This window comes from Bolinopsis microptera, chromosome 5 (genome assembly GCF_026151205.1).
Source record: "Bolinopsis microptera isolate Bmic1 chromosome 5, MBARI_Bmic_1.0, whole genome shotgun sequence".
Lineage (NCBI taxonomy): Eukaryota > Metazoa > Ctenophora > Tentaculata > Lobata > Bolinopsidae > Bolinopsis > Bolinopsis microptera.
The window spans coordinates 6,097,241-6,124,722 of record NC_087076.1 but is presented as its reverse complement, the minus strand read 5'-3'; the positions used below and the strand labels follow the sequence as shown (position 1 = coordinate 6,124,722).

Here is a 27,482-nt window from a genome sequence, read left to right as displayed (position 1 = left end):
AAAATCCTTAAGTGTGGCTGCATGCGCCGCGTGCAAGATTTATTTGATTGTTATCTTACAATTTCACATAGCCATGTGTATACGCGTACGTACTGCGTGACGCGCTTGTTTTACAAATAGAATATATATCTTTGCCGCCTTCGGCGGTCGCGCGCTACTGCAAGCGAGAGGGCTCTGGTTAGAGCAATTTTACAATTACATATTACATTTATTAATTACTAGAGCCAAAATTTTTTACTTGAAGCAGAATAATTTTTATAAAATTTTTTGTCGTTGGCGCATGCAGTATTGCTCTATCCAAAGCCCTTGCGTTTGCACTAGCGCGCAGTACCCACCACAGCGGTAACTTGTGTGTTGTGAAACAAGCGTGCCCGCAGTGGCGCGAAAGCACATGGTTAGGTGAAGGCACACTACAGGCCGTGAACATTGCAATGCCAACAATATAAATAACGGAGAGATTCCAAAAACCGCGCGCTCATTATTTATGATTGAGCGCGCGCCTCTATGAACATCGGTACCGCTCATATCAAGCAGAATGAAGTACTGATCAGTACATGATTTTTTGTAGACGTTTGTAGCACAAGTTTCATTCAACTACCCAATTATGTGACATGTACAATGTAATTGTATTTAAACAAAAAGTATATTAATTTTAGTAGTAGAGGCTCTTACGGGCAAATAAGGCACTCTTCTGCTGGAGCCATTAGGCTCCTGGGATGATTGTTGTATGGACTAGTAAGTAGTGCCGCATCGATAGCCGATCTCAGATGCCACTATGGAGGCTGTATAGCCATGTGCTGACGGTTATTTGCTTTTTTCCGCGCACCTCGCTAAATCACAAAATACCCGCTCGAATTTGATTTCAAAATATTCACAAAACTCCTAGATACCTACTTGACGATATTACGTAGCCAGATTTACCTCTGTTGCCTATCTCTTGGTGTTATGACTATTCAAAGTTTCAGATTATCACGTGACACATTATGTCACAGTAAATGCGCGCAAGAAAAACTTTCACACATATTTTTGATTCGGCGCAAGCGCGTTCCGCACAATTACTACAAAAAGAACCAGGGTTTTTCCCGACGAGTAATACTACTATACGTAATTTATTACTATGTGTGATACGAATGGTAACGGAACTTGTATCATAAGAAACAGTGATTTAAAAACAAGCTGCTATGATAAATGTTGCTATAAATCAGTAAGCACTACCTCGATGTAAGCATATTAGCGGTCGTTCACATAATACGGAATCACCGAGAGGGGGGGGGGGGGGGGGGGGGGGGTCAAATTAAACGTTGTTCAGGACGTGATTACGTAATATGTCAACGATCCTGTAATCTAAGTAAACTATAGGTAAAAATATAATATTAATCATAAGCTAAAATGTACTAATCTTTGTATTCTAAATGGGGAAAAAGAAGAAACATTGTCAGTCAGTCGAGAAAATTGTCAGTCAGGCTATATGGCAGCTTTGTAGAGTTGTGACTATGCTAGTAGTGGTCCCAGGCTTGCGACTGGAATTGCGGTGTTAAATCGATTTAATGGTACCAACGATCCACCTCCCACTTGTTGTTTGGTACTTAGCATTAATAGTGTTTGCTGTAGCCATTTATAGCAAGAATCTTAAAACTAAAGGGGATGACAAGGAAAAGAGGAAGGAAAAAGAATAACGGGACAAACAATTAATTGAAGTATTTATAGGAGCATTAGATATTGTAATTACAAGCTTCAATAATAAATCACTGACTAAAACTTCTAATTAAAATGACACTTGGTACGCTCGCCCATTTTCACTGGTCAGTCTGAACTTCGGTTTAGCACGTTGTACACTTATTCACCTAAGTTTCAGAATTTGTTCAGTTTAGCAGAGTTAGTACCCGTGTTTCAATAAATCAAAAGATATCAGGGGAGTTCTTTAATAATGTTACGGTCATCTAGAATACCGAACTTCCTGAAAACGTTATCATATTTCCTCAGACAACGTTTAATGCCTTTAATCAGTCTATCACGGCTATATCCTCTATCAACTAGAATTTTGAATATTTTGTGAAGATGGGAGGTAAAGATATCCAATCTAGTGCAAACATTACCATATCTAAGAACTTGACTTGAAAAAACGTTGTAGCCAACCTCGGTTGGGATGTTACTGTGAGGAAATGTAAGGGATACAACATGAAAATTAAATCATCAGTTTTGTTATACACTGATATTTCTAGTCCTTCTGTGGAAATATTAATATTTAAATCAAGGTAGTTAATGATTTTATTATTGGAACCAGCTCGCTCCATCTCCAATGAATTAGGATAAATATCTTTAATCAATTTATGAAAGTAAAGGTAGTTAATAATAGATAAATCGTCAACATATCGTTTATTATTGGATAATATCTTTGCTAATCCCATTTTCTTTTCCTGAAGTAAACGTTTCATATAATTAAATTCCTTTTTGCCAACAGTGAGATCAGCTATAGGGGAACTTGAATTTCCACCCATAGGAATACCCTTGGTTTGTATGAATACAATCCCACCGAAGACGACATAAGTGTTATAAATAATAAATTTAACAGCCTCTTTTAGGTCATCTTGACTAAAGCATGCATGACAATCATAGGTTTTATTGGAAAAGAAACATGTATTACTGTCTCTTTTAGAAATACAAATATATCTATTACGGTCTGAAAATATTAAATCAACAACTTCATTAATCATATTCTCTACTTCAATCAAGTCTAATCTGGTATAAAGAGTAGTAAAATCATATACTTGTATATTATAAACATCGCTATTTTTGATAGCTTCAAGGAATTCACTTGAGGAATCTATGCTCCAAAACATGTTTATACCGCTGTTGTTGTAGATTGCCTCGCAGTATTTCTTGAAGTATTTCCTCAAAAGTTTCAGACAACAGTTAACTTGGACGTTAAGTTGTTTCGTAACGCAAAAACGGGCACCTGCAATGAACCTCGCCTTGTAAGGGTTCTTATGAAGCTTAGGGTTCCAGAAGATGCGTGCTAGTCGCAAGTTTTTATCTTCAACTTGTACATTAAATCTCTCCTTTAGACTCTCAGATATTTTATTGACATAATGAGTCTCTTCTTCGCTACAGGGTTTATATGTATCATTACCTATACATTCTAGAGTATTAGGATCAAAACCCATTTCATTGACAAGAGTTTTTACATAAAACTTTTTACAAATAAATGAAAAATTACCAGAAGCTTTGTCGATACTACAAATAATGTATTTACTTTTCAGCAATTTAAGACTTCTTTTAACATCATCTTTTTCCAGTGTGTTTTCTTTTATTTCAAATGTTTCAGGAAAGTTTTTCTTGTAATATTCAATACGATTGGAAACTATTGATAACACTTTTTCCTTCCAATCGCTGAACTTTACTTCTTTTTGACAGTACTTTCTACTTTTTGATTTTATAAATTTATCGACAGCTTCGGTAACTGACATATATATCTCATCTGGAGATTTAAATGTGGGAATTCTGTATTTACAACCGTAGGAAAGTACTTCCCTAAGTTCAACATTATCAACAATATCTAAATTACCAGTAACTACATGTCCATGAGGAGGATAATTGAAAGGGGAGGAGTGACAATCGCATGGACTACCTAAAATAGATTTAATATCAGAAATAGAAAGTTTCTTTAAGAATGAAGCATAGTTACAAATAGAAAGACTTATAGGATCATTATACTCATAATAAATCTGTAATGGTGTAAAAGACTGAATCAAAATGGGAAGCAAATCAATGACTGAAGTGTCAGAGAAAATAGATTTTAGGTTAAGATTATCAATGAATTTGCAATTAAATGGAACAATTATAAATTCTCTATTACTGGATTCAGATTTGTTCTGATGGTATTTGGGGGAAAATGTTGAACAGAAAGAGGAAAATACGTTGTAAATCAATCCTGTATTATTTTGACTCAAAGAGTAGAGAGTGTCTAAATCTGATAAGCTATAACATTTTAATGTTTTGTATATGGAATGTTCTGAAGAGATGTTATCTTTCAGCCTGTTAATATCAGACTCTATGGTATCCAGAGACTTCTTAGGCTGAACTTTCTTCTTTCCATTCCCTCTGCCACGTTTGTATCGAGCAATCTGTCCACTAAAATAATTCATAACCCGATCTTGGGAGATGTTGCCCGTTCCTTTCTTCTTGTCATTAAGACCAAGAGGGAATGCTGTCCCAAGCTTCTCTATCCAGTAATCCTCCAGGAGAAGTAAATCATTTTTGACATCGGTGGACATGTCAGAATCAACATAATCTACAATCTGTATGGAAGCATCTGAGAAGACGTGACCAGGAATATTAAAATGTTCATATAAAAATGTGGATGATTTGGCTTTGACACAATTTCTGTGGCCATTGACTCTTTTATGAAGTGGTTGAGTTGTTTCTCCAACATATTGTTTTTTACAGGTAGAACAGGTAATAACATAAATAACATTATTAGTTTTACAATTAAATATAAAATTTGTATGTCCAAAGATAAAATCATTATTAAAAGTACTGCTCCTAAATGTATTAACAGGATTAAAACTGTTGCAAGTGAGACAACCTCTACCATTGCAACATCTAAAAGTGCTAGAAAAGACATTACTAGGGGTTACCCATTTATTCAAGGATTTTGAGAAAAATTTACCATTACGTTTAAGTCAAGAAGGTAACATCATCCCTTTCGGCGTTTCCGCCTAGACCCAACGACTCGAGATAGGCCAAGGACAACGGGTCGGACATCAACCTATTGTCATGGGGCTGCCATGATTGGGCGGGCGTTAGATGTCATGAACCTAAATAGTTCTCCCACCGACGCAGTGTAGCCTGGCGAGATTCTTCGCGACCATAAAAATCTCTTAGAACCGGATCTTGCACTGCCGCTGTTTCTCGTACCGTAGCATGGCGGACAGCTCACGCCAGAAAATGAAATAAACAGGTAAATACAGGATAAATCAGGAGATGTATGTACAACAACAAGACTTCAAGGAGGGCGCCCAAGAAAACAAAGATCAACCAAATCTCGGAACCAATGGCCGGGAGAGATATAAATGTAATTATAGAGCAATATCAAGAAAAGCTATCAATTATGTATCCAACGGGGCGGAAGAACCGACCACCAGTACTTGATACCATGATACGGACGTAATCTAAGTAAACTATAGGTAAAAATATAATATTAATCATAAGCTAAAATGTACTAATCTTTGTATTCTAAATGGGGAAAAAGAAGAAACATTGTCAGTCAGTCGAGAAAATTGTCAGTCAGGCTATATGGCAGCTTTGTAGAGTTGTGACTATGCTAGTAGTGGTCCCAGGCTTGCGACTGGAATTGCATTAGCCGTTACATAACATACATTGAGTTTTACGGGGCTAAATTTGAACTTTAACAAGTTCTCTGTTTGTTCTGGTGTTAGTTGGCATAACAAATACACCATTTGCAGCTTTAAATGTGACAGTGATCAGTGACGGGGAAGATGTAAAATAACATTTAGTCCGCCGCATTTCCCTAACACCCAGTTTGGAATTTGGATCTTATGTCATGGTCAGTGTAATAAATTCCAACGAATCTTTAGACTAATATCCACCAGGTTCTGAAAATAGCACTTTCAGCTGCTTTTAAAAATAAGCTATTTCTAATTTTCGATCTGACTGTAACTTCGTCGATTAGGCGAGGTTTTACAAGATAAAAAACTTTCATATGCCCCGTTTTAAACATCAAACTGTATTTTAATGTAATTAACAATGTAATAAAAACCATTTGTTTAATCAGAACTAAAAATGTCATAGCTGAAATCGATGGATCAGTCTGATAAAAGTTGAAACTGGTATAACGTGCTTCAAACCCCGGGTTGACACTTGGCCGTAAATCTGTGTTTGACATCTAGAGTTCTAAAGCTTACACACAAGAATTTTAGCAAACGCAATGTATTAAGAGAATACAACGTCAGAGAATTAAATTACAAAGAATACAAAAGTAATGTCCACAATCATTGATATAAACAAGATGGATGTTGACGTCTTATTCGCTGAAGGTACTTTTGTAGAGTATAGCTGTGAAGTAAGCTTAATTCCTATATCCTTCCCTAGACCGTCCTCCAATCTGAAGTTATACAATTGTTATGCAATCTGAATTCTGAAGTTGTAGCAATTCGACTTCTAAACACCTTTCCTTTCTGTCAATATTTCAACAGCAGGATAATTCTGTGATATAATAGTATGAAACACTCAGAATTGTAACCACAAGTCTATATTTATGAAAAGAATCTAGACTTGTGGTTAAAATTCTGAGTCTCTTTCTGTCCTCTGAAGCATATCGGTACCACGTGACCTCACCTATTATGTTTTAAAGACCCGAGGGCCACACTAAAGGGCTTTGAAACCGGTTTATTGAATACAATATAATATAAAAATAAATAAAACTGCAATCGTAACATTCATGTCGATACTAACTGAAATAATATAATCTGTAGTTAAAATAATAATACTGTCACTTAATTAAGATATATGATATAGGTAATAAAATAAATATCTCTTTTATTTCCACACTAATTCTCACACCAAGCTTTAATTCACACACCAAAACTTTAAATTTTATCAGATTACAAATGTCCTAATATATACGTCTCTTATCTTTAGTTAAAAAGTCAGGGGTGCAGCCGTTGTACTTCAATTAAAATAATTGATCACTTCGGATCACGATGTTATTTTATCAAAATCAGCTAGCCGTTTAGAATTGATTGCTGAGCTCTGTGCAGGCTGTGTGTGGTACTGTGTAGTGGGTGTGTGTGTGTGTGTGTCTGAAGTGAGCGGTAACAGTCCTTGCGAGTGGTTGTTATTATGATGCGTTGAGATCAAGTTGATGATATATTATGTGATTGTGCGTGTTGTGCTGATAAGGCTTTGATTGAGCGATGTTACAGTTTTTGAAAATAAACACATTGCACGAGCACATAAAAGTGTTTTATAAACATTACAGTAATGTGTATCTTTTTTCGCTCTTGTGAGTGGGTCCATCATATTTCATTTTTGGGGACGAAGTGAGAGTCTCCTACAATCAAATATTAGCATATCGCATTGCACTAGATGATATCAGAGTTGAAGTATTAAATCAGATTTCGGAGCGTACAGACTACAGGGTGTTCAAAAATATTGCAAGGATGTTCTTTTGAATAACTCTTTTTCCCCTAAGATTGCCGACTAGATCAGCTACTACAAAAGTAAACTGCAGTTTAGACAAATGACTTGTCTAAACTTGATTTTGTGAAAAGTTATTGGTAGTTCTAAGGTTTAATGGCTAATTTTGAGTTATATTTTTCTCGAAGAAATATGAGCAATTTATTCCATGGTCCTATATGGCTGATGGCACACCAAACCATAACTTTTTCCTTGGAATTTACTTTGGAAAGACCTGCATTAACAGTGAGCTAGTGAATTGACGATGATTAAAATTGTGAAACAGTACCAAGGATTAGTTAGGTAAATCAACCAAATTTGCCTCGGTTGCTAGGGCACTGATTGTGGTTGCTATGGGGCCATGGCAACGTGTTATCGAGTTATAAGACCTTGATTTTAGAATTTAATCCCACCAAACCTGCATAATATCGAAGATCCCCTGTACTTTAAAGTAATGCTTACGACGTTTGTGAAATCATTCTTAATTGTGAATAATGGAAAAATCAAATAAATGGAATGGAAAATGGTTTCAAAAAGTCGAAAAATGTGACTAAAATTGTTGTAGACTAAAAATTTTCAAAATTATGGTAACCAAATTTATTGTCAACCAGATTTATTGGCCCTAAGGTAATACGAGCACAAGGCTCAGTCTGTTCAATAATAAAAAATACTGACAATAAATCATCGCTTCTAAGTTGGTTGTAATTGTGGAGGAAAGCTTGAAGGTACACAATTAAGAATAACTAATATTAACTAACCAGGTTACAAGTAAGACAGTCAGTTTGTTGCAGAGGTACATCAGTCACAGTCATAGTGTGAACTAAAGCATCTGGCTCTGGTGTCCATCACACTTGTCCACCGACCACTGTAGATTGTAGCACCGCTTCAAATCATCTCCTAAACAGTTTAAAGCTAAAGTAGTTTAAACGAAGAGTAGCGCAATATATTTTTATCAAGAATAGACCACATTAAAATCAATAAAATCTTGGGCTGCAACTTCAAATTGCCACCTCAATCAAAATGAGCACTTGATTCCTACGTGGATAAGAACAATATCCTTTGAGGAGCTATAAAATAATGACATTATACATCTTACAATATCATACATTTAAAACACTGCGTGGGGAAGTTAAACATAACTTTCGAGATACAAATCGAAAAGTTCAAACATCCAAACAAGATATATTACTATTAAGTATCTGTGCTCCCAAAAATCTTAACAACCCTCTAACACCAGGCTAGTAGGCAGCTGTTACGGTAATAGCCCAGTCCTCTAACAACCCTCTAATAGCCATAACACCACCAGTAGTTATCAGGTATAATCCACGATTCTGCCTTCACTGATTATCAGCCAGTGTCCACAATTATTTAATAAAGGATAACACTACACAGTGTAACTGTATATATATATGATATGATATTTATGATAAATACAATGTATTTAAACATAAAATCGAGGGTTTAGCTGACACCTACATTTCCCTGGTATCATAAGCCACAATTATTTTTTTACATCACACCAGTTGTCCCCAATCGTGAATCGATGAAGATCATTTTCCAGATGTCTTGAAAAACTACAGACCAGTGTCAAACCTTGGGAAAACTAATTAAAAGAGAAGGCTACAGGAGCAATGAGCATGTAATGATGACCTCAATTGTCCTGGACAATATGCTTACAAAAGAGATCATATTTCACTTGTTATTAAGATAGTGTTCATGATATCTTCATAGCAGCTGATGAAAATATGAACATATTTCTGTTCTTCAGATTAAGTCAAAACCTTCGTCAACCGACCGAGAAATTGTTTCTTGAGGACAAAGAACTGGATGTTTAAATAGGTACCGCGACAATTGACCCCCTGACAATTGACTTCCCGACAATTGACCCCCTAGGTAGTTAAACTGGGGTCAATTGTCTCGAAATCTAGGGTTTAGTACGACAATTGACCCCCGACAATTGACCCCCTATGTAATTACACTGGGGTCAATTGTCACGAAATCTAGGGCTTAGTACGACAATTGACCGCCCGACAATTGACCCCCAACAGTTGACCGCCCGAAAATTGACCCCCCGACAAGTGACCCCCTGACAATTGACCCCCCATGTAATTACACAGGGATCAATTGATCGGGTCAGGGTCAGGGTCAGGGTCAGGGTCAGGGTCAGGGTCAGGGTCAGGGTCAGGCCTCAGGGTCAGGGTCAGGGTCAGGGTCAGGGTCAGGGTCAGGGTCAGGGTCAGGGTCAGGGTCAGGGTCAGGGTCAGGGTCAGGGTCAGGGTCAGGGTCAGGGTCAGGGTCAGGGTCAGGGTCAGGGTCAGGGTCAGGGTCAGGGTCAGGGTCAGGGTCAGGGTCAGGGTCAGGGTCAGTAAAGGGTTAGGGTTAGGGTTAGGGATAGGGTTAGGGTTAGGGTTAGGGTTAGGGTTAGGGTTAGGGTTAGGGTTAGGGTTAGGGTTAGGGTTAGGGTTAGGGTTAGGGTTAGGGTTAGGGTTAGGGTTAGGGTTAGGGTTAGGGTTAGGATAAGGGTTAGGGTTAGGGTTAATTGCATTAAATTATATTGTCGGGGGGGCTAATTGTCGGGGGTCAATTGTCGGGGGGATAATTGTTGGGGGGTCAATTGTCGGGGGAAAATTGTCGGGGGGTCAATTGTCGGGGGGTTAATTGTTGCCCACCCGTTTAAATACTATCTGCAGCTAATGTACATGATTCTAAAACTAATATAAATAATTCTAAAACTCAAATTAAAGTCTTTCGGTCTAATATAGTATTGCTCAATGAGATGGTGTGGAAATCGCTCATAAAACATTAGTAATGTTTGTGCCTACTATTAAAAGCCAGGGAGTGTTTTAGATGAGATTTGTAGTGAAATCAACAAGAAAATGTACGAGGAAATTCAATCTTGCAATTTGATGAACAAGAGATCAGTAACGAAAGAGAAACCATGCGAATGCTTGGAAACTGTTTGTTGTATATTGGACCAGTTCAGTATCACCTGGCTAAGGAAGGCGATACCTCTTGCAGAAGAAATTGACAAGTTGAAAAGTGAGAAGATTTCAGATCAGAGTATTATCATCGATCTTCAGAATAAGGCTATTGAAAAAAGCAACAAACAGCTCAAATCAATGCAGAATACCGTGCAAACGGAGATGAAAAGCTACTCTTCAGTCGTTAGAAAAAGCATCAATGCTGCTTTCGCCCCGAAGAAGATCCACGCTGCAGTTAAAAAAGTAGAAAACCAGATTGAGTGAAGCAAGAACGTAATCATTTAGGGTCTATCAGAATCAGAGAACGAGCAACTGCTGAGTAATGTTGAGGAGGTTCTGAATGAAATTAGTGAGAAGCCTTTAGTCAGGGACTGCTGCTGTATTGGAGCTCCGAAAGAAAATGTATCCAGACCAGTAAAGTTCACATTGAGCAGTTCTGACCATGCAACACCAGTGATCAGAAACACCAGTACACTACGCTCAAAGGAGGGGAACAGCTCAGTTTACATCTGCCCTGATAGGACTGCCACGGAACGAAAAGCTTATAAAAAGCTTGTAGAAGAACTGAGACTGAAACGAACTACAGAGCCTGACAAGTTTCATAGTATTAGGAACAATAAGATAGTCAGCTTGTAGAGAGTATAACTAGAGGCGAGACTGGCTAAAATTATTATTTCTACTTATCTAAATTTAAACATTATTATTGATTTTGATCTTGAAGGGACCATAATTTTTGAGGCCATTACTTGCCAATGATGTCAATGTTTATTTCAGGATTACCACTTTTGGAACTCAATAAATGTATCCTTGTATCCTTGTATCCTTGTATCCTATCAGGTCCAGTTACTACAAAATGCCGTAGCCAAAGCTGTTGATAGGCAATATAAACATTACCATCTTGAGGATGAACTGATCAATCTTTACTGGTTGGATAATGGATATAGAGAAGAGGATTGAATTCAAAATCTCACTACAAAATCTCACAAATCCATACTAGGATTGGCTCCAACTTATCTGCAAGATATGTTCGGATTTAAGTTTGGTGTAGGTAGCCTCTCTGTAGTAGCTTCTAAGATGTACAATCAATTTGCTAATTCTTTGAAATCATTAAAGCTCTTCTAAAAACTTTGTCGAAAAACTATTCAAGTCATATTTGGTGAAAGACCTTCAATTTAAAAAATATAACCTCATCGAATATTTTGAAATGGCCACAACCCATTTAAATATTTTAGTTTCTCTTATTCCGTCACATCTTACTATACATTTCTAACAAAGTAATCGTATAGTATCAATTAAACCAATTCAGTATCAACAAACCACGATAAACTATGTAGAAGATAAGAGGTATGTCACAAATAGAGCCGACTCTAGAGGAAAAAGCATATGATAAAAACGATAGGAAATAGTATGAATGGGTACTCCACATCAAATAGAATACATGAAAACATAGTTAGTAATCAAATTACACATCAAAAAGATAACCAAATAGGGTGAAAAGGAGTTTCGAAATGCGACAATAATACTGAAAAACGACCTAGGTATTCTTGTGACAATATGACAGTATTTGCTTTAGCGCTCGATTTTCATATCACGGTGTAAATTTTCGAAAATATGCGCGGCGCACCTACAATTTTGGTTCCATTAAAAATGAATTTTTGGGTCAACATTATATTTAATATATTTAAATTAGTTGTTATTACAAGATATATAACTAAAAATTTCCAAAATATAGCATATAGGTACCAAAAATAAATTGCGCGCAAAAAAGTCAAAATTTTTACCACTTTTTTGGATTTTTACCTCAGAACAAATAGAGGGATTTGTTTTATTTTTACATAATCTTGTGCGGCTGTCTTTTAGCTATCTTCATGCAAGTTTTGCCGACATACCAACAAAATTAACTTGCTCAAAATATCAAAAAACATGGTTTTTTGGCCTATTTTTGGCCCAAAAATCGGTTTTTTGCAATTTTACCCCAGAACAATCAGTCCAATCATTTTAAAACCACTTTCAATCGATTCTACGGTCAAAAATACGTCTAGTAAGGTGTATCTGGGGTCCCTAGCGTATCGAGCAGACAATGCCCGTAAGAGCCTCTACTATAGTGATAATTGACGTAAACATGTGTTTTATAATCACATCTAACGAGTTACTATTTGTTTGCATAATTAATTATATATGTTTACATTGTAGCGCGATGTTCACATAGCCATGTGTCTACGCGTACTGCGTGACGCGCTTGTTTCACAAGCGCGCTACTGCAAGCGAGAGGGCTCTGGTTAGAGCAAAGCGCGATGCACTACTGGGTCGCGCCGCGCATCAAATAATTCTTCTTTCAACCACGGTAGATCGGCGAGATGCACCACTGTGCCTCACCGAGCTGCGAAGGATTGACATCGTGAATCAAATGTTTACACTAGTATATATGATAGATATAAATTTTATAATTGCTTCAATCTTCAACACTGCTAAACAACAAATACCTACCAGCCCATCGATGAATCAGTCGCCAAAACAAAGCTCAAAGTTATTTTACCTTCGTCATTCGTACTTCGTTTTGGAGACTGTAGAATGCCAATATATAATTAGTGTTTCAATTGCCTTTTCGATGGGCAAGCACTCGCCACTCGAGGCCGAGACAAACGGCGCAGGATTTGGTACTGGCAGGGCCAATTTTATTGTGGCTTGTAAAAGTACTCAGTTGCCTGTAAGTGCTTTAACAAACCCCTGGGGACCACAATGTTATAAGATCAGGCCAGATGTATCTATGTAAAGCAATTTATTTATTTCAGAGCTATGGTTACATGATATAATAGCTGGTGGTCATATTTAAAGGTACAATACCTCAACCAGTAGCTGTTTTATAGTTTATAGTACCAGGCCATGATTGTAACCATCATTGTCTTTTCTCAAAAAATTGTCTTTTCTCAGTTTTAGCTGACTAATTTTATGTTATAATCTAGCCAACATGGCGTTATATGACGTGTTTGAGATCTGGAGCTTGAATTAATCTGGGAACAGAATACAAATTAATACCAGTTATTCCCTGTCTTTCTCGGGTCTCCCCCCTTTTAGTGTAAAGTAAAAGTTATAAGATCACATCATCACACATGTCTACAAAGTCTTTTGATTGGTCGTCGTCGACAGTAAGCATTCCTTACGGTGGCTTTCACAATGCGTCCCCATTAGCTCGAGTAGCTTTTGTCAACGTGTTGAGAAATATTTTATACATATCAAATTGTGCTTTTGGTGGAGATATAATCTTATGGAACTGCAGCCCTCATAGTAAGGCTGAACCTATGACAGTTAGCAGTAAAACATTACAACTTACCGATAGGATGGCCTCTTCACCATTTCGTGGTGGTATGCCCAAGAATTATGACAGTGGAGGGTCAAGCAGTGAGACTGAAAACGGGATTTGTCTCACTCTGATGGAAAAAAAGTTAAGATCTACTGCCGCAAAAACAAAAACAAAGGTTTGACAAGATAAACTCGCCAGTTTGTTTCTCATTCTTCCCAAAACAAGTAAAATTTCTCAAATGTTTATTTTCTATTTCTTAATTCTTTAGTACTAATATAAAGAGCTATTGCAGTACTTATACGTATTTATAATAAACTGTATGGCACTGACCAGGTATTTGGTACATGTAGTTTTTGTGGTCAGCCGATCACTGGAGAGAAGCAGCGAGTGGAGATAGCAATCCCAACTACTATCAACTCTGGGAAGTTTGTTCTGAGCTACGATGGTCATGGTGTTGCTAAGCTTCACAGCAGCTGCTGGAAAAACGTTCTTGGTGTGAGTTTTTAATAATCATAATATCTTTCTTAAGCAAATAATTTTGGCATTATGTGTATCTTAAGCGAAATCTTTGAATTTAACATCATTGAACCCCACTGTATCTACAAAACTTTATTTTGATTATATCAATGAGTCATTTCGTCTCTATTTATTGTCTTTGTGTTACAGAGGAAATTAAATAGCATTAAGTCGAAATATATAAAATAAAAACTTTTTACAGTCAATAAAGCAGCGTGGAGGGCGACGGTATGTCAGGACTTCCAGGAATTCCAAGACATCTAATTCAGCAGACAAGGCTGTAACTGAACAACCTAAGTTCGAAAGTGTTGAGCGCAGTATTCTTAAAGAAGTCTCTGGTGCTGCTGAATTTTACGACCCAATGGTTAGTTATCAAATGTGCAATATTACATTATATATATATACTACTCTGTCTTCTAATCCTATTTGTAAACTTTATCATTATATTTAGTATGTGATAAAATCTAAGCATTCAGCTTTCAGCAAGAAATTCGATTGGAACATTTTAATAATTTGTATGTGTATATTATATATTATTAATTTATGATATATTTCATCTACACGGAAAAATTTTCTTATGCAAGTACCATGCCAGACATATTTGAAACTGTAAAATCAATCTCTTTCCTGAGGTTTATAATCTTATCTGCTGACCCAACATCTAAAACCTGTGAAACACGTGACTCATACAATATGGCAGGTGGTAACCAGGTAACTAACCAGGTAACCAGGTAACTAACCAAGTAACCAGGTAACTAACCAGGTAACCAGGTAACTAACCAGGTAACCAGGTAACCAGGTAACTAACCAGGTAACTAACCAGGTAACTAACCAGGTAACCAGGTAACTAACCAGGTTATCAGGTAACCTGGTAACTAACCAGGTAACCAGGTAACCAGGTAACCAGGTAACCAGGTAACCAGGTAACCAGGTAACCAGGTAACCAGGTAACCAGGTAACCAGGTAACCAGGTAACTAACCAGGTAACCAGGTAACCAGGTAACCAGGTAACCAGGTAACCAGGTAACTAACCAGGTAACCAGGTAACTAACCAAGTAACCAGGTAACTAACCAGGTAACCAGGTAACTAACCAGGTAACCAGGTAACCAGGTAACTAACCAGGTAACTAACCAGGTAACTAACCAGGTAACCAGGTAACTAACCAGGTTATCAGGTAACCTGGTAACTAACCAGGTAACCAGGTAACCAGGTAACCAGGTAACCAGGTAACCAGGTAACCGGGTAACCAGGTAACCAGGTAACCAGGTAACCAGGTAACCAGGTAACTAACCAGGTAACCAGGTAACCAGGTAACTAACCAGGTAACTAACCAGGTAACCAGGTAACTAACCAAGTAACCAGGTAACTAACCAAGTAACCAGGTAACTAACCAGGTAACCAGGTAACTAACCAGGTAACTAACCAGGTAACCAGGTAACCAGGTAACCAGGTAACCAGGTAACTAACCAGATAACCAGGTAACTAACCAGGTAACTAACCAGGTAACCAGGTAACTAACCAGGTAACCACTAACCAGGTAACTAACCAGGTAACCAGGTAAAACATGTGAAACACGTGACTCATACAATATGGCAGGTGGTATGACGTGTTATGACGTCATTTCACGTGTTATGACATCATAACCTGACCTGTGAAACACGTGACTCATACAATATGGCAGGTGGTAGTGGGATGGGAAGCGATCAGGATAGCTCGGTTAATAAAGAGTGCGCGTCACTGCATCGTGTTCACTGGAGCTGGGATATCTACAGCAGCGGGTATTGGTGATTTCCGGGGCAAGGCTGGCAAGTGGACCAGTAATGATCTCAACGACTTCATCAGCGACTGTGAGTTGGTTTTCAATTCATTTTCGTTGGTATTGTTTTGGAAACTTTAAATCTTTATTTTGTAGTAATTTTGTATTTATTCGTACAAACTGCTTCTGTCTGCTTATTTGGGTTGAAACTTATTTCAGTGATATGTTTCTTTATAATAATTTAGTGTGTTTTATGCATGATACCTAATACCTAGTACATGATACCAAGTACATTACATTGCACTGGTAAGTGGCAAACTACATGTTAACGCCTGTATCCAGAGCCCCCCCCCCCCCCTTATAATACTATGTGTATCTATCTTGTGCTCTATCAGTATCACATCATTGTACAGATCCACACACACACACATACACACACTTTCGGGACAGTACATGAGAGCACCCATTACTAGTAATGAGAGATGCATTGTTGGTTAATAGGGGCTGAACTGTTAAGCTTGCTCTAACTTCCTGTTTATAATTGTCAGCACTCTCCTACAGTGCAGTGTGCTGCCAGATACTCAAGTACTGTACCCCAAAGTAGATAACTATAGAGGTATTGCACTGACATCTATAGTGAGTAAGACTCTCAATAAGATGATACTGAACAGGATCAAACCTGCCATGGAAGACATCTTAAGGATCAATCAGAACGGATTCAGAGAGAGTAGGTCAACAACTAGTCATATTCTTGGCCTAAGAAGGGTATTTGAGGGAGCCCGGGATAAAGATCTGACCGCGGTAATGCTCTTCATTGATTTCAAGAAGGCATTCGACAGCGTGCACCGTGGACTCCTCATGAAGATCCTCCTGGCATATGGAATTCCCAAGGAGATTGTAGGCTTGATACAAAGAATGTATGCAGATACATTTGCTCGTGTGATTACCGAGGATGGTCTGAGTGAAGCATTCTTCATTCTAGCAGGAGTGATGCAGGGAGACACTTTGGCGCCCTACCTATTCATAATCGTAATTGACTACATTATGAGGGTGTCCCTAGAGGGAAGGGACTTTGGGTTTACTCTACACCCTAGAAGAAGCCGTCGCTATCCGGCAGTCAAGGTCACTGATGCGGACTTTGCTGACGACCTTGCTCTTATAACAGATATTGTTGCGGAGGCACAAGATTTCCTCAGGAGTCTGGAACTGGCGGCCAACTCAGTTGGACTCCACCTCAACGAGGGGAAAACTAAGTACATGGGAATCAACATAAGAGATGATGATAACCCGACTCTGGTTGCTGGGAGTGGGAAGAACATTGAGAAAGTCGATGACTTCGTATATTTGGGTAGTAGAATGAAGAGTTCGGAGAAGGACTTCGAAGTGAGGAAAGCTAAGGCATGGGGAGCGTGTCACCAGATGAAGCTTGTATGGAAGTCGGATATGCGTAGAGATCTCAAGATACGACTGTTCCTGGCTACAGTCGAGTCCATCCTTCTATATGGCTCTGAAACATGGACTGTCAGCCAGACCCTCGCAAAACGTATTGATGGATGTTATACGAGAATGCTGAGGATGGCACTGAACATTGACTGGAAAGAGCGGCAGACTAACGCCAAGGTGTATGGACACCTCATCAGAGCATCTGATAAGATAGCTGCACGGAGGATGAGACTCGCAGGTCATTTAGCGAGACATGAAGAACTATTAGGTCATCAACTTCTCTTCTGGGAACCCCTTCAAGGACATCGTCGAAGGGGAAGACCACATCTCACATACATTGACATCCTTCGGAAGGACACGGGGCTTGACGACAGCAAAGAGATTAACAAACTCATGCTGGATAGGCAGATTTGGAAGAAGACTATTTCTGTTCGGACGCTGAAGCCGCCCTAAGTCGAGTGTACCCCAAATCAAACTTCGAGCACATCAATATGTCATATACCATCTATAGTTGACTGACCAATTGGTTTTGGGTGTTCGTGTTACCAGATCATATGACCGCAAATGTTATGAAATTGAATGGTATGTATGGTATATTGGATGCAATTAGTTACGATTAGCATAATTTGCCATTAATTGTAGCGTAGTAAATTGCTGGATCAAACTATTGAACGATTCAAATGTGGTCTCTCGGATATATTATCTATCGTAATATTACCAAGGCTCGACCGGGACCAATTTTTTGGTCTGGACCGGGATTAAGCTGGGACCGCCCAACTGGGACGACCAGAACGCCCCCCCCCCCCCCCCTTGGTCCTCATAGCCTGTATTCAGCACCGTAGAAGAATGTGTTACAGAGTACAGACTGCAGATGTTGCTGCAGATGTTGCTGCTAATGTGTAGAGTTAGCATGGTCCAGCCTCCACTTGTTATTCAATTAATTACAATTGAAATCGTTCACAATTACTCCTTAATAAATGCCTGAATGGCAAATGTTATAACAATTTACAGATTAATAATTTAGGTCACTATTATAATAATCTACAATAAAATATTTAAACACCAACTAAACTACAGTGTCTCTAGTGTCAGTGTTGTGGGTTTGGTGGGGTTGCACCTTCCGTACAGTCCTACACACGTGTAATGACATTACACTCGAGTGGAAACTCTTTATCCTCCAAAAGTAGATCAAAGGGTTCACCAGACTGTTCACGCTGGGGTTCACGATGTAAACTATCACTGCCAGGTATTTATCCACAAACGTCCTCCCCGTTGACTGAGTGATCCTGTCCTTGACGAAGTCTCCAATATTGGTATCAGGAGGGAGCGGTTCTGAGAGTCCACTGAGGATGAAGGTGAGGAATGCAGCGTATGGAATGTTGAACAGGATATAGAGTGAGGTGACAATGATGACAGTTACGGCTGCTTCACGCTGCCGCTTAGAAGAGCTGTTGATGCTGGCGGACACCACAGTGGATCTCTTGAGAGACATGAGGGAGAGGATGAAGGAAACACTGATAGGGAGGATGGAGAGACCGGGGATCACGTTGTAAGGGATAGCAATGATAATACCTTTCCAGACTTGTCCTGGTGTCACAATGTCAGAGTCGTTGCTTGTAGCGGGGAAACAAGACGGGACACAGCAGAGCCATTCTAGGAAATAGTTCGGGAACATTATCCCGGACACCCTCAAACTGCCTGAAACTGATAAGATAACAACCATGCAGAGTGCAGGCAGTAAACAGGCGAGTCGGGGGTTAAACTGTTTGGTGGGGTACTTGAGAACAACAAGTCTGGAGACACTAAGCAGACCAACTAGGAATATGGACATCTGAGGAAGGACCCACATAACCATCACCCAGGTGCTACAGAACCGGGGGTGTTTGGAGAGTAAGCCAGCGCGCTCCTCTGCAAATGCTGCGTCTATGTTGGGGAAGAGTGCGGCGCAGATGAGGAAGTCGTTGCAGGTGATGACCATGTAGAGAGTTCTAAAGAACTGAGCAGTGGTGTTGCGAGTGTGGAGACTGGAGAAGTAGAGGAAGCTGAGAGTGTTGAGGGTGGTGCCCAGGACGGAGACGATGCACAGTGCTATTCCTATGGTGTGGTCTGCTGTTGTGTTGTACACCTCTGTCATTCTATAGGGGGAGGGTTCCTTTAACTTAACTTTGCTATTTATTATATTATGTTTCAAATAAAAGCACCCTACGTTCTCAATCATGCAAAATTAAAACGAGATAATGACTGCTTTAAATTTTATGAGCTGTTAGAAAATGGGAACCAGTGAAGAAAATATTTCAAACAATAATTAGGAGTTGAAAACCGTTGCAGCTGCTGATGGCCCACATATTGTGCAATACAGGTGATCTTGAGAGAAGTATCCCCACCTGTGAGGCTTAACAAGTTACGTTTAGAGAGAGAAATAGTTAGTGCGGGTAACAGGTCTGCTAATTCAAAACAGCTAGCCAATGAGATCTGTGTTATACTAAACCGGGAGTCTGAGGAAGTTTGACAAGGTTCATTTAGGAGGGGGGACATTGTGGGGGGGACATTGTGGGGGGGCATTGTGGTGGGGGGGACATTGTGGGGGGGGGGGGGGGCATTGTGGGGGGGACATTATGGGGGGGGGGGCATTGTGGGGGGGGGGACATTGTGGGGGGGGGGGGGACATTGTGGGGGGGGGGGGGGGGAGGGGGGGGCGGGGGGACATTGTGGGGGGGCATTGTGGGGGGGGGACATTGTGACTGCTTTAAATTTTATGAGCTGTTAGAAAATGGGAACCAGTGAAGAAAATATTTCAAACAATAATTAGGAGTTGAAAACCGTTGCAGCTGCTGATGGCCCACATATTGTGCAATACAGGTGATGTTGAGAGAGGAATCCCCACCTGTGAGGCTTAACAAGTTACGTTTAGAGAGAGAAATAGTTAGTGCGGGTAACAGGTCTGCTAATTCAAAACAGCTAGCCAATGAGATCTGTGTTATACTAAACCGGGAGTCTGAGGAAGTTTGACAAGGTTCATTTAGGAGGGGGGGACATTGTGGGGGGGACATTGTGGGAGGGGGGGGGACAATGTGGGATATAGTGAGCTGCAGGTGTTGTTTTTGGTAAGTGCATGAAAGAGGTTGCTTGATATATTTCCTCGAATTTCGTTCACGAAACATTGGTGATCGTCAGTCGTCACGGAATTTGAGTTTGAAAAAAAAAAACAGAGTTAAAAGAAAAACTATCGCGAATAGAGCACAGCAATTCTAAAGTCATGCAGCTGTTGCATCGCTTCCGAGATTTTCAGCTTTTTCTGACATCAATACCGATTTGTAAATAGTTCGAACTTTTGAAGTACAATCTTTTTGAATGGTCCAATGGGTGGATTGTCCCATCATGTGCCAGCTGCAAGTACTAATGTTAAATAAATAGTTCATAAGGGACCGTTCATATATATGTAGTCACTTTTTGGCCAATTTTTAACCCCTCCCCCCTCCGTGATCAGTTTTATGCATAGCTATTGTGTCAAAATTACACTAGCTTAATCACTAAGAAACCCCCTCCCCCTTCAGTGATTACGTTATATATGTACGACCCCATAAATGTTTATAAGTTCTAAATATACTTATCAATTTATAACTATAAGCTCTATATCAAGGTATCAATTCTGGCTGTACAAATAGCCGATAACCTGTCGAGAAATGGTAGATTTTTGCGAAAGAAGGTGACAGCACAACACCTGATCGACTATCAGGTATCAGAAAATGATCGATTATAGTCGCTATATAGGATGGGTATCGCGAGAGTGCGTGAGTTTTAACATAGTCACGTGATCCCAACTCTTATAATAGGATGATTCTATAGATCTGGAGTCTGGAGGGGGCTGCAAAACTGGACCACCGACTAAAGCTGTCGGAACATAATATTAAGACCAAATTAATAAACATCGTGGTGGTTTTTAAACAGATTGTTCAGTTTCTGGAATCTTTTCTGCTTTGCAGTATATTTGTTAATAGTTTATACGCAAGTCACTCATTATCATTACACATTTACCACAAAACAACAGCCTTAACATGCAATAACTGAAGTCAGCACTTCTTCTCAGTTTTTATCAGAGTTACTGACCCAAACATATCTGAGCAGAACTATAAGTTATAAAATTCAACGTAACTTATGATATATAATACAGTTACCTACTAACTTAATTATACTAAGTTACAACTAAGACAACAGAAGTTTATAAACTGTTAAAGTTATTTAAATTTCCAATAACAAACTGGTTTACAGTGTCGTTAACAAAGAAGGAAGATCCCGCAATACCTGATGTTGGTGTGGACTACGAGACCCTCCGACCTACTTACACTCACGAGGCCCTGAAAATCCTTCTTGATCAGGTTCTTAGTGAATATTAATGTAATAATTAATGTAAAGATTTGCGTCACCTTGTTCATGCTTTTGATTTATATTTTCTACAAATTTTTGAAATTATCACAAATTTTTCTGTAGCTCAGTAGTAGACGTGATTAATATTAATTTCTAGGGCTTCGTCAAGTATATCATCAGCCAAAACGGAGATGGACTCCACAAACTGAGCGGAGTACCAACAGTAAGAAGCTTTGTTAAGTAACCTGTCGTTATTGAATATCTTTATAATGTGAGATAGAGATTGTAGATTGTATGATATAATATCGCGATCGACTCATTTTAACGATCTATTCGAAGTGAGCTTGTAAATATCTATTGCAATTGAGAGCACGTTTCCTTGATTTTTGTAGCCATTTTTCACCCCTGTACCTATTTTAAATGTTGCCGGGTAGGGTCAACATTTGGTTTTGGTGGTTAAATAAGGAGTACATGTCACTAGCCTCGACAGAAAAAACGACCTCTTGACCCACTCCGGCCAAGCTCCCCAGTCCCAAGGGCCACGCCCATCCCAAAATAGCTAAAATCAAGGTCAAATCCAGACTAAAATAATATTGACTGATAAATATTGTTACGTACGTCTAGCGCGCTGAAATGACTACAACTTTCAACTTTGGCTACAAGATTCATGGTAACTTCTTATCTGGCAATTCAGTCACATATTTCCATATTCTCAATCTTTATTTGTAGCGCGCAATGTTAATTTAGCATTCTGAAACCTTTGCTAAATTGTTCAGTGTGTCCAAACGAACGCGCGCGCGAGAAAAAGGCGACACATGACACCACACTGCACACTGTATGTGTGTGTAGCAAAACTAGCTAGGAGCGATTAGAATTTCTTCCTGTGTTAAGTTAGATTCTGAATAAAAAACAGGCAGAAAAAGAATTGTCATAAGATGAAAAGATTTGAATAAATAACTAGTTATGTTACAACTCTTCGAAGTTCAGCGAGGTGGATAGTGGATACTATACTTGGATCAATGTATATTCAGTATTCGCAAGTCCTTTATTTGCAGGGAAGTATATCGGAGCTACACGGAAACGTGTTCGAAGAGTACTGTGAAAAGTGTGGCACGAGGTATGCACGTGACTTTTACACGCTTGATGACGTAGCTGGACAGTATTTTGACGATATGGAGGATTACGGGAAGAGCGATATCAAACTTCCTAAATATGCTGTCAGGTAACTGTTGTGAACATTCCTGTTATATTGGAATCCTGAGACTGTCAAAAATATTTTTGCAAATCACCTAGCCTTTGGGACCCTCACAAAATTGTGCCTGGTATGAAACAATTACAGGTTACCGGACTGTTCCATACACATGAATAGTCTCGGTCTTGTATTTTTTTAAAAGAAAATGTAAAGATACATTTTCAGGCAGGGCCAAAAATCCAAATAAAATGAGGGTCCTGCATAAAATCGGTTATACCCTGTCAGGGGACTTCTATCAGTATATGTCTGTTATTGTACAAATAAAATTATATTAATCTCCGTTCGTAAAATGAACAGGTGTAAAAGTTGTGGACTCTGCCACCGAACTAGTAGAAGATGTGCTAAGTGTAAGGGATACCTTCTAGACACCATTATTAACTTCGGAGACAACTTGGAGCAGGATATCATGGACAGGGCAGAGGAACATGCTGGCAAAGCTGATCTCGTCATCTCTCTTGGGACCACTATGGCCGTAAGTTTGTTGTGCGGTTATTATTAATATTTAGGGGAGTAAGTTTGTTGTGCGGTTATTATTAATATTTGGGGGAGTAAGTTTGTTGTGCGATTATTATTAATATTTGGGGGAGTAAGTTTGTTGTGCGATTATTATTAATATTTGGGGGAGTAAGTTTGTTGTGCGGTTATTATTAATATTTGGGGGAGTAAGTTTGTTGTGCGATTATTATTAATATTTGGAGGAGTAGGTTTGTTGTGCGGTTATTATTAATATTTGGGGGAGTAAGTTTGTTGTGCGATTATTATTAGTATTTGGGGGAGTAAGTTTGTTGTGCGGTTATTATTAATATTTGGAGGAGTAAGTTTGTTGTGCGGTTATTATTAATATTTGGGGGAGTAAGTTTGTTGTGCGGTTATTATTAATATTTGGGGGAGTAAGTTTGTTGTGCGGTTATTATTAATATTTGGGGGAGTAAGTTTGTTGTGCGATTATTATTAATATTTGGAGGAGTAAGTTTGTTGTGCGGTTATTATTAATATTTGGGGGAGTAAGTTTGTTGTGCGATTATTATTAATATTTGGAGGAGTAAGTTTGTTGTGCGGTTATTATTAATATTTGGGGGAGTAAGTTTGTTGTGCGGTTATTATTAATATTTGGGGGAGTAAGTTTGTTGTGCGGTTATTATTAATATTTGGGGGAGTAAGTTTGTTGTGCGGTTATTATTAATATTTGGGGGAGGGGATGATGGACTAATACTTCAATTGACGTTGAGAGGGGAGAGGGTTATAATTGGCCCAGTAAGGAGAGGGTTATGGGATTATTTGACGGGTAAGCTGATGTAGATGTACTGTAAGCTGATGTAGATATACTGTAAGCTGATGTAGATGCTATGCAGTACCCTAACCCTGTTCTCCAGGTAACTCCAGCAAATAGTTTGGTGACACGGAACAAAGGAGCAGGTCTGCTGATTTGTAACCGTCAGAAGACTGAGTTCGACTCTATTTGCGACCGAAAGAATGGTGAGGGTGCCAGAACAGGATCCAGGGTTTATATAGACTGTGATGTTCTGATGAAGTGCGTGATGAGGTAGATATTAAAAAACAAAAAAGTACCGCATTTTATCCTTATAAAACTAAAACTTATAAAACTAACCTTTGTAATTTACTTGTCAGAAACTGTTAGACCGGGTTTCAATATAATACCAGTATCACTAATAAGACCCGAAATTGACACACCCACACAAAGTGTAACACCCCCCCCCCCAGCCTGTTACTAAACACAAACGATCTGATCCGGTGGGAAGGAGAACGTGATCTGAGGTTGAAGATATACGACACTCAACGTCACAAACCCGACCCAATCTCCCCTACCACCTCAACCAATGTTAGCAGTAATCAAGCTTCATCTAGTAAACCTAGCGGCTCTAACAAGACAGCTAACTATAAAGTAAGGGGTGGAAGGGAAAAGAAGATGTCACCTGGCAAGGATGAAGAGATATCATCTCAGGAAGGTGGATCAGTCAGTAAGAGAGCTATTTCTCCTGAGGGAGGAAAACAGAAACGGAGATCAAGTAAACGGATTAAGATTAAATTATGATTTCCCGTTTAGAGTAGTTTCAATAAAGATGATAATTTTGCGAATTTTTCAGCTTGATTGCTGTTTTTTTTTCTCTCGAAATTAGCCACACATAAAAGGTTGCGATTCCAGGTGCGGAATCGCACTATTTACTAATATTACTGCACTTACATGCCGCCTATGTGTAGATACCGTGGCTATTGCTTGTTTGCTCTAGCATTTAAATTTAAAATTTGTAATCAAGAGATATTGTGTGATATGTAGAGTAAGAGATATTGTGTGATATGTAGAGATATTGTGTGATATGTAGAAATATTGTGTGATATGTAGATTGTAGAATATTTATTGATAATTAATAACCCAATAACTATTATAAGCATCAAATATACGTATTTTGAGATCACTTGTTAACAGGTTATATTTTACGCTTTTCTGAAACCATTTCACGAGTTTTGAAAGTTTAAGGTTTTTATTCATTATTAATATTAGTATTACATAATCAACAGTATGGGTAGATTTATGTGAAATTTGTAACTGTATATTAGCTGTATGTAATTGTATGCTGAACAGTGAACTTACATTTGATATTACTGTTCCGCTGTTCCGGTCTAAATATCACTAAATATGTGTCCTTTTTTATACATTGCGATCTCCTCGGTCGACTCAGCCGAATGATAGGAAACGTGATTGAGGGTTCCGGTTAAATGAGGAGAGGTACCTAGGTTAAAAGTTCAGAAAACTTCCTAGGATACCCCCTTCAGTACATACTGTAAACATAGCACTATTAACTATTAACCATCTGCTTAATGGAAAACTCGCCGAAATAATCAAGTCACAGCACGGAAGCTCATAATTCTGCGACAAAATCGCGTTAGACTTGAAATTGTTTCAGTGTCCAGTTGGAGCTAGATGAAAATGCCGATTTCTAATCTTGGATTTAAAATGGCTCTAAAATTTAAATTTAAAATTTGTGTACGAAATTTTACACTCTAGGAGTTTGATGTAAAATGTAAATGGTTAAAGGTAGTGCGCACTGCGCCTGAAATAAAGACCTTAGACTTCAAAATCATATTTTGACGTATTTTTCCATGAGGTAAAAAATACTGTATACTTATTGACCGATTTTTATTGACTTTAAAAACACTGATTAATACAGAAAATACTATGTTTATCAATTCATGAACGGATTACGGAACCGATAAATGCAAAAGGAATAAGCCTCTCAGTAAAAATGGATACATTTTCAAACAGCCCGATTCTGAAATATACGTGCGTTCAGGACTCATAGTCATATTGTTTGATCATCTTACGATCTTTTTGCCTTCGGCAAGAGTAGGGAAAAAATTATATTGATTTAGAAAATAATATTTTGGTCGATGTTTTTGACCCCTTACCCCCCCCCCCCCCCCTCTGGCCTTAATCCCCCTGGTATAGGCGAGTTTGGGCCCAAGCTCACAAATATCAATATTTATCTAAAATAGATAGTGGTAACTAGTGGTAACTACTAACTAGTGATATTTTTATTATATAACTTTATTCAAATCAAAAATAGAACATAAATGAACATCTTAAAGATCTGATAAGTAGCAACAAAAAAAGAAATACTGATACACAAGCTATAACAATTTCCTCCATCACGCTCTATCAGAGGCTAAAAGTCTTAAATTGTACAAATCGTCTGTATTTACAAATGGAATGTTCTACTACCTTAATCAAATTTAATAGTCCTAAGCAAGTTCGACTGGTGTCTGCCTACTCTGCTCTACCCTTTTTGATACTCTGACTCTCTACCCCACTAGTGATAACTAGTGCCAGTGGTAACTAGTGGTTGACTAGTGGTAACTAGTGGTAACCCTGGTAACTAAGATTATACCAGTACCAAAAAACGGGAATAGTCAATCATTTTGAAAAGTTTAAGCAAAAAAACCAAATATAAATAACTGACCTGATCTAGATCGTTGCGAGGCCAGGAGAAGGGCATGATAGAGTTTGGAGCAGCCTCAGTGACGGACTCTTTACTTTGTCTGGGCTCTTTACTTTGTCTTGAGTCCAGTCTGAGGATTCAGCCCTGGAGGATTGTGGACTAGATATTGGGGGCGACAAAAGTTATAAAGCACTTTAGAGGACCAATTGTAAAGAGTCAAATGTTCAATTTTAAAAAGGATATTTTCTTGTGCTGAGTTCTAGTCCTTATATAAGGACTGGAACTCAGCACAAGAAAATAGGTTAGTGAATAAGTCCTGGCTATTAGAGTGACTTTTTTACTATTTCGAGTTGTCTTGTTCGTAGGAATATATTATATAGATGTGTAACCCCCCGGCCCCCCATGGCCTAACTTAGTATTGATACCATTACTTATAAGGAAAATCATAATAATTTCGATCTAAGTAAACAATTATTCAGTAAAGAAGTGACATGAGACCTGAACATTAAAAAGGGGGAACGCGGATTATTTCTTGGGGATTTTAATGAGGAAATTGTATGCAGGGCTAAAATCGTGGTCACACACATTTATTTTATTATCGTTATAGTTTAACGTTGATAGTAAAGGCTGTGTTTCCTGGTGCGCTCACTACTCTTTACACCATCTTGGTCCATAGCTCATGTTAAGAAACTTCTGTGAGTATCATTAGGCCTG

General features: G+C 38.6%; 1 protein-coding gene across 1 annotated transcript; it reads left to right on the top strand.

Annotated features, from left to right (window-relative positions):
- Positions 1–13,444: 13,444 nt before the first annotated feature.
- On the top strand, positions 13,445–25,482 carry LOC134815225 (NAD-dependent protein deacylase sirtuin-6-like). The gene is made up of 10 exons (XM_063823739.1): positions 13,445–13,654; positions 13,813–13,974; positions 14,198–14,359; positions 15,678–15,843; positions 21,465–21,571; positions 21,718–21,783; positions 22,616–22,782; positions 23,110–23,284; positions 24,186–24,355; positions 24,535–25,482. The coding sequence occupies exons 1-10, from the start codon at positions 13,478–13,480 to the stop codon at positions 24,863–24,865; spliced, it is 1,683 nt and encodes a 560-aa protein (XP_063679809.1). The 5' UTR covers positions 13,445–13,477; the 3' UTR covers positions 24,866–25,482.
- Positions 25,483–27,482: the final 2,000 nt, after the last annotated feature.

What these genes read in the sequence shown, in the direction of transcription:
- LOC134815225 (XM_063823739.1), top strand. Translation starts at nt 13,478, where the DNA reads ATGACAGTTAGCAGTAAAACATTACAACTTACCGATAGGATGGCCTCT. An exon ending in CCGCAAAAACAAAAACAAAG is followed by an intron (nt 13,655 to 13,812) that starts GTTTGACAAGAT and finishes GGCACTGACCAG; the next exon opens with GTATTTGGTACATGTAGTTT. An exon ending in GCTGGAAAAACGTTCTTGGT is followed by an intron (nt 13,975 to 14,197) that starts GTGAGTTTTTAA and finishes AACTTTTTACAG; the next exon opens with TCAATAAAGCAGCGTGGAGG.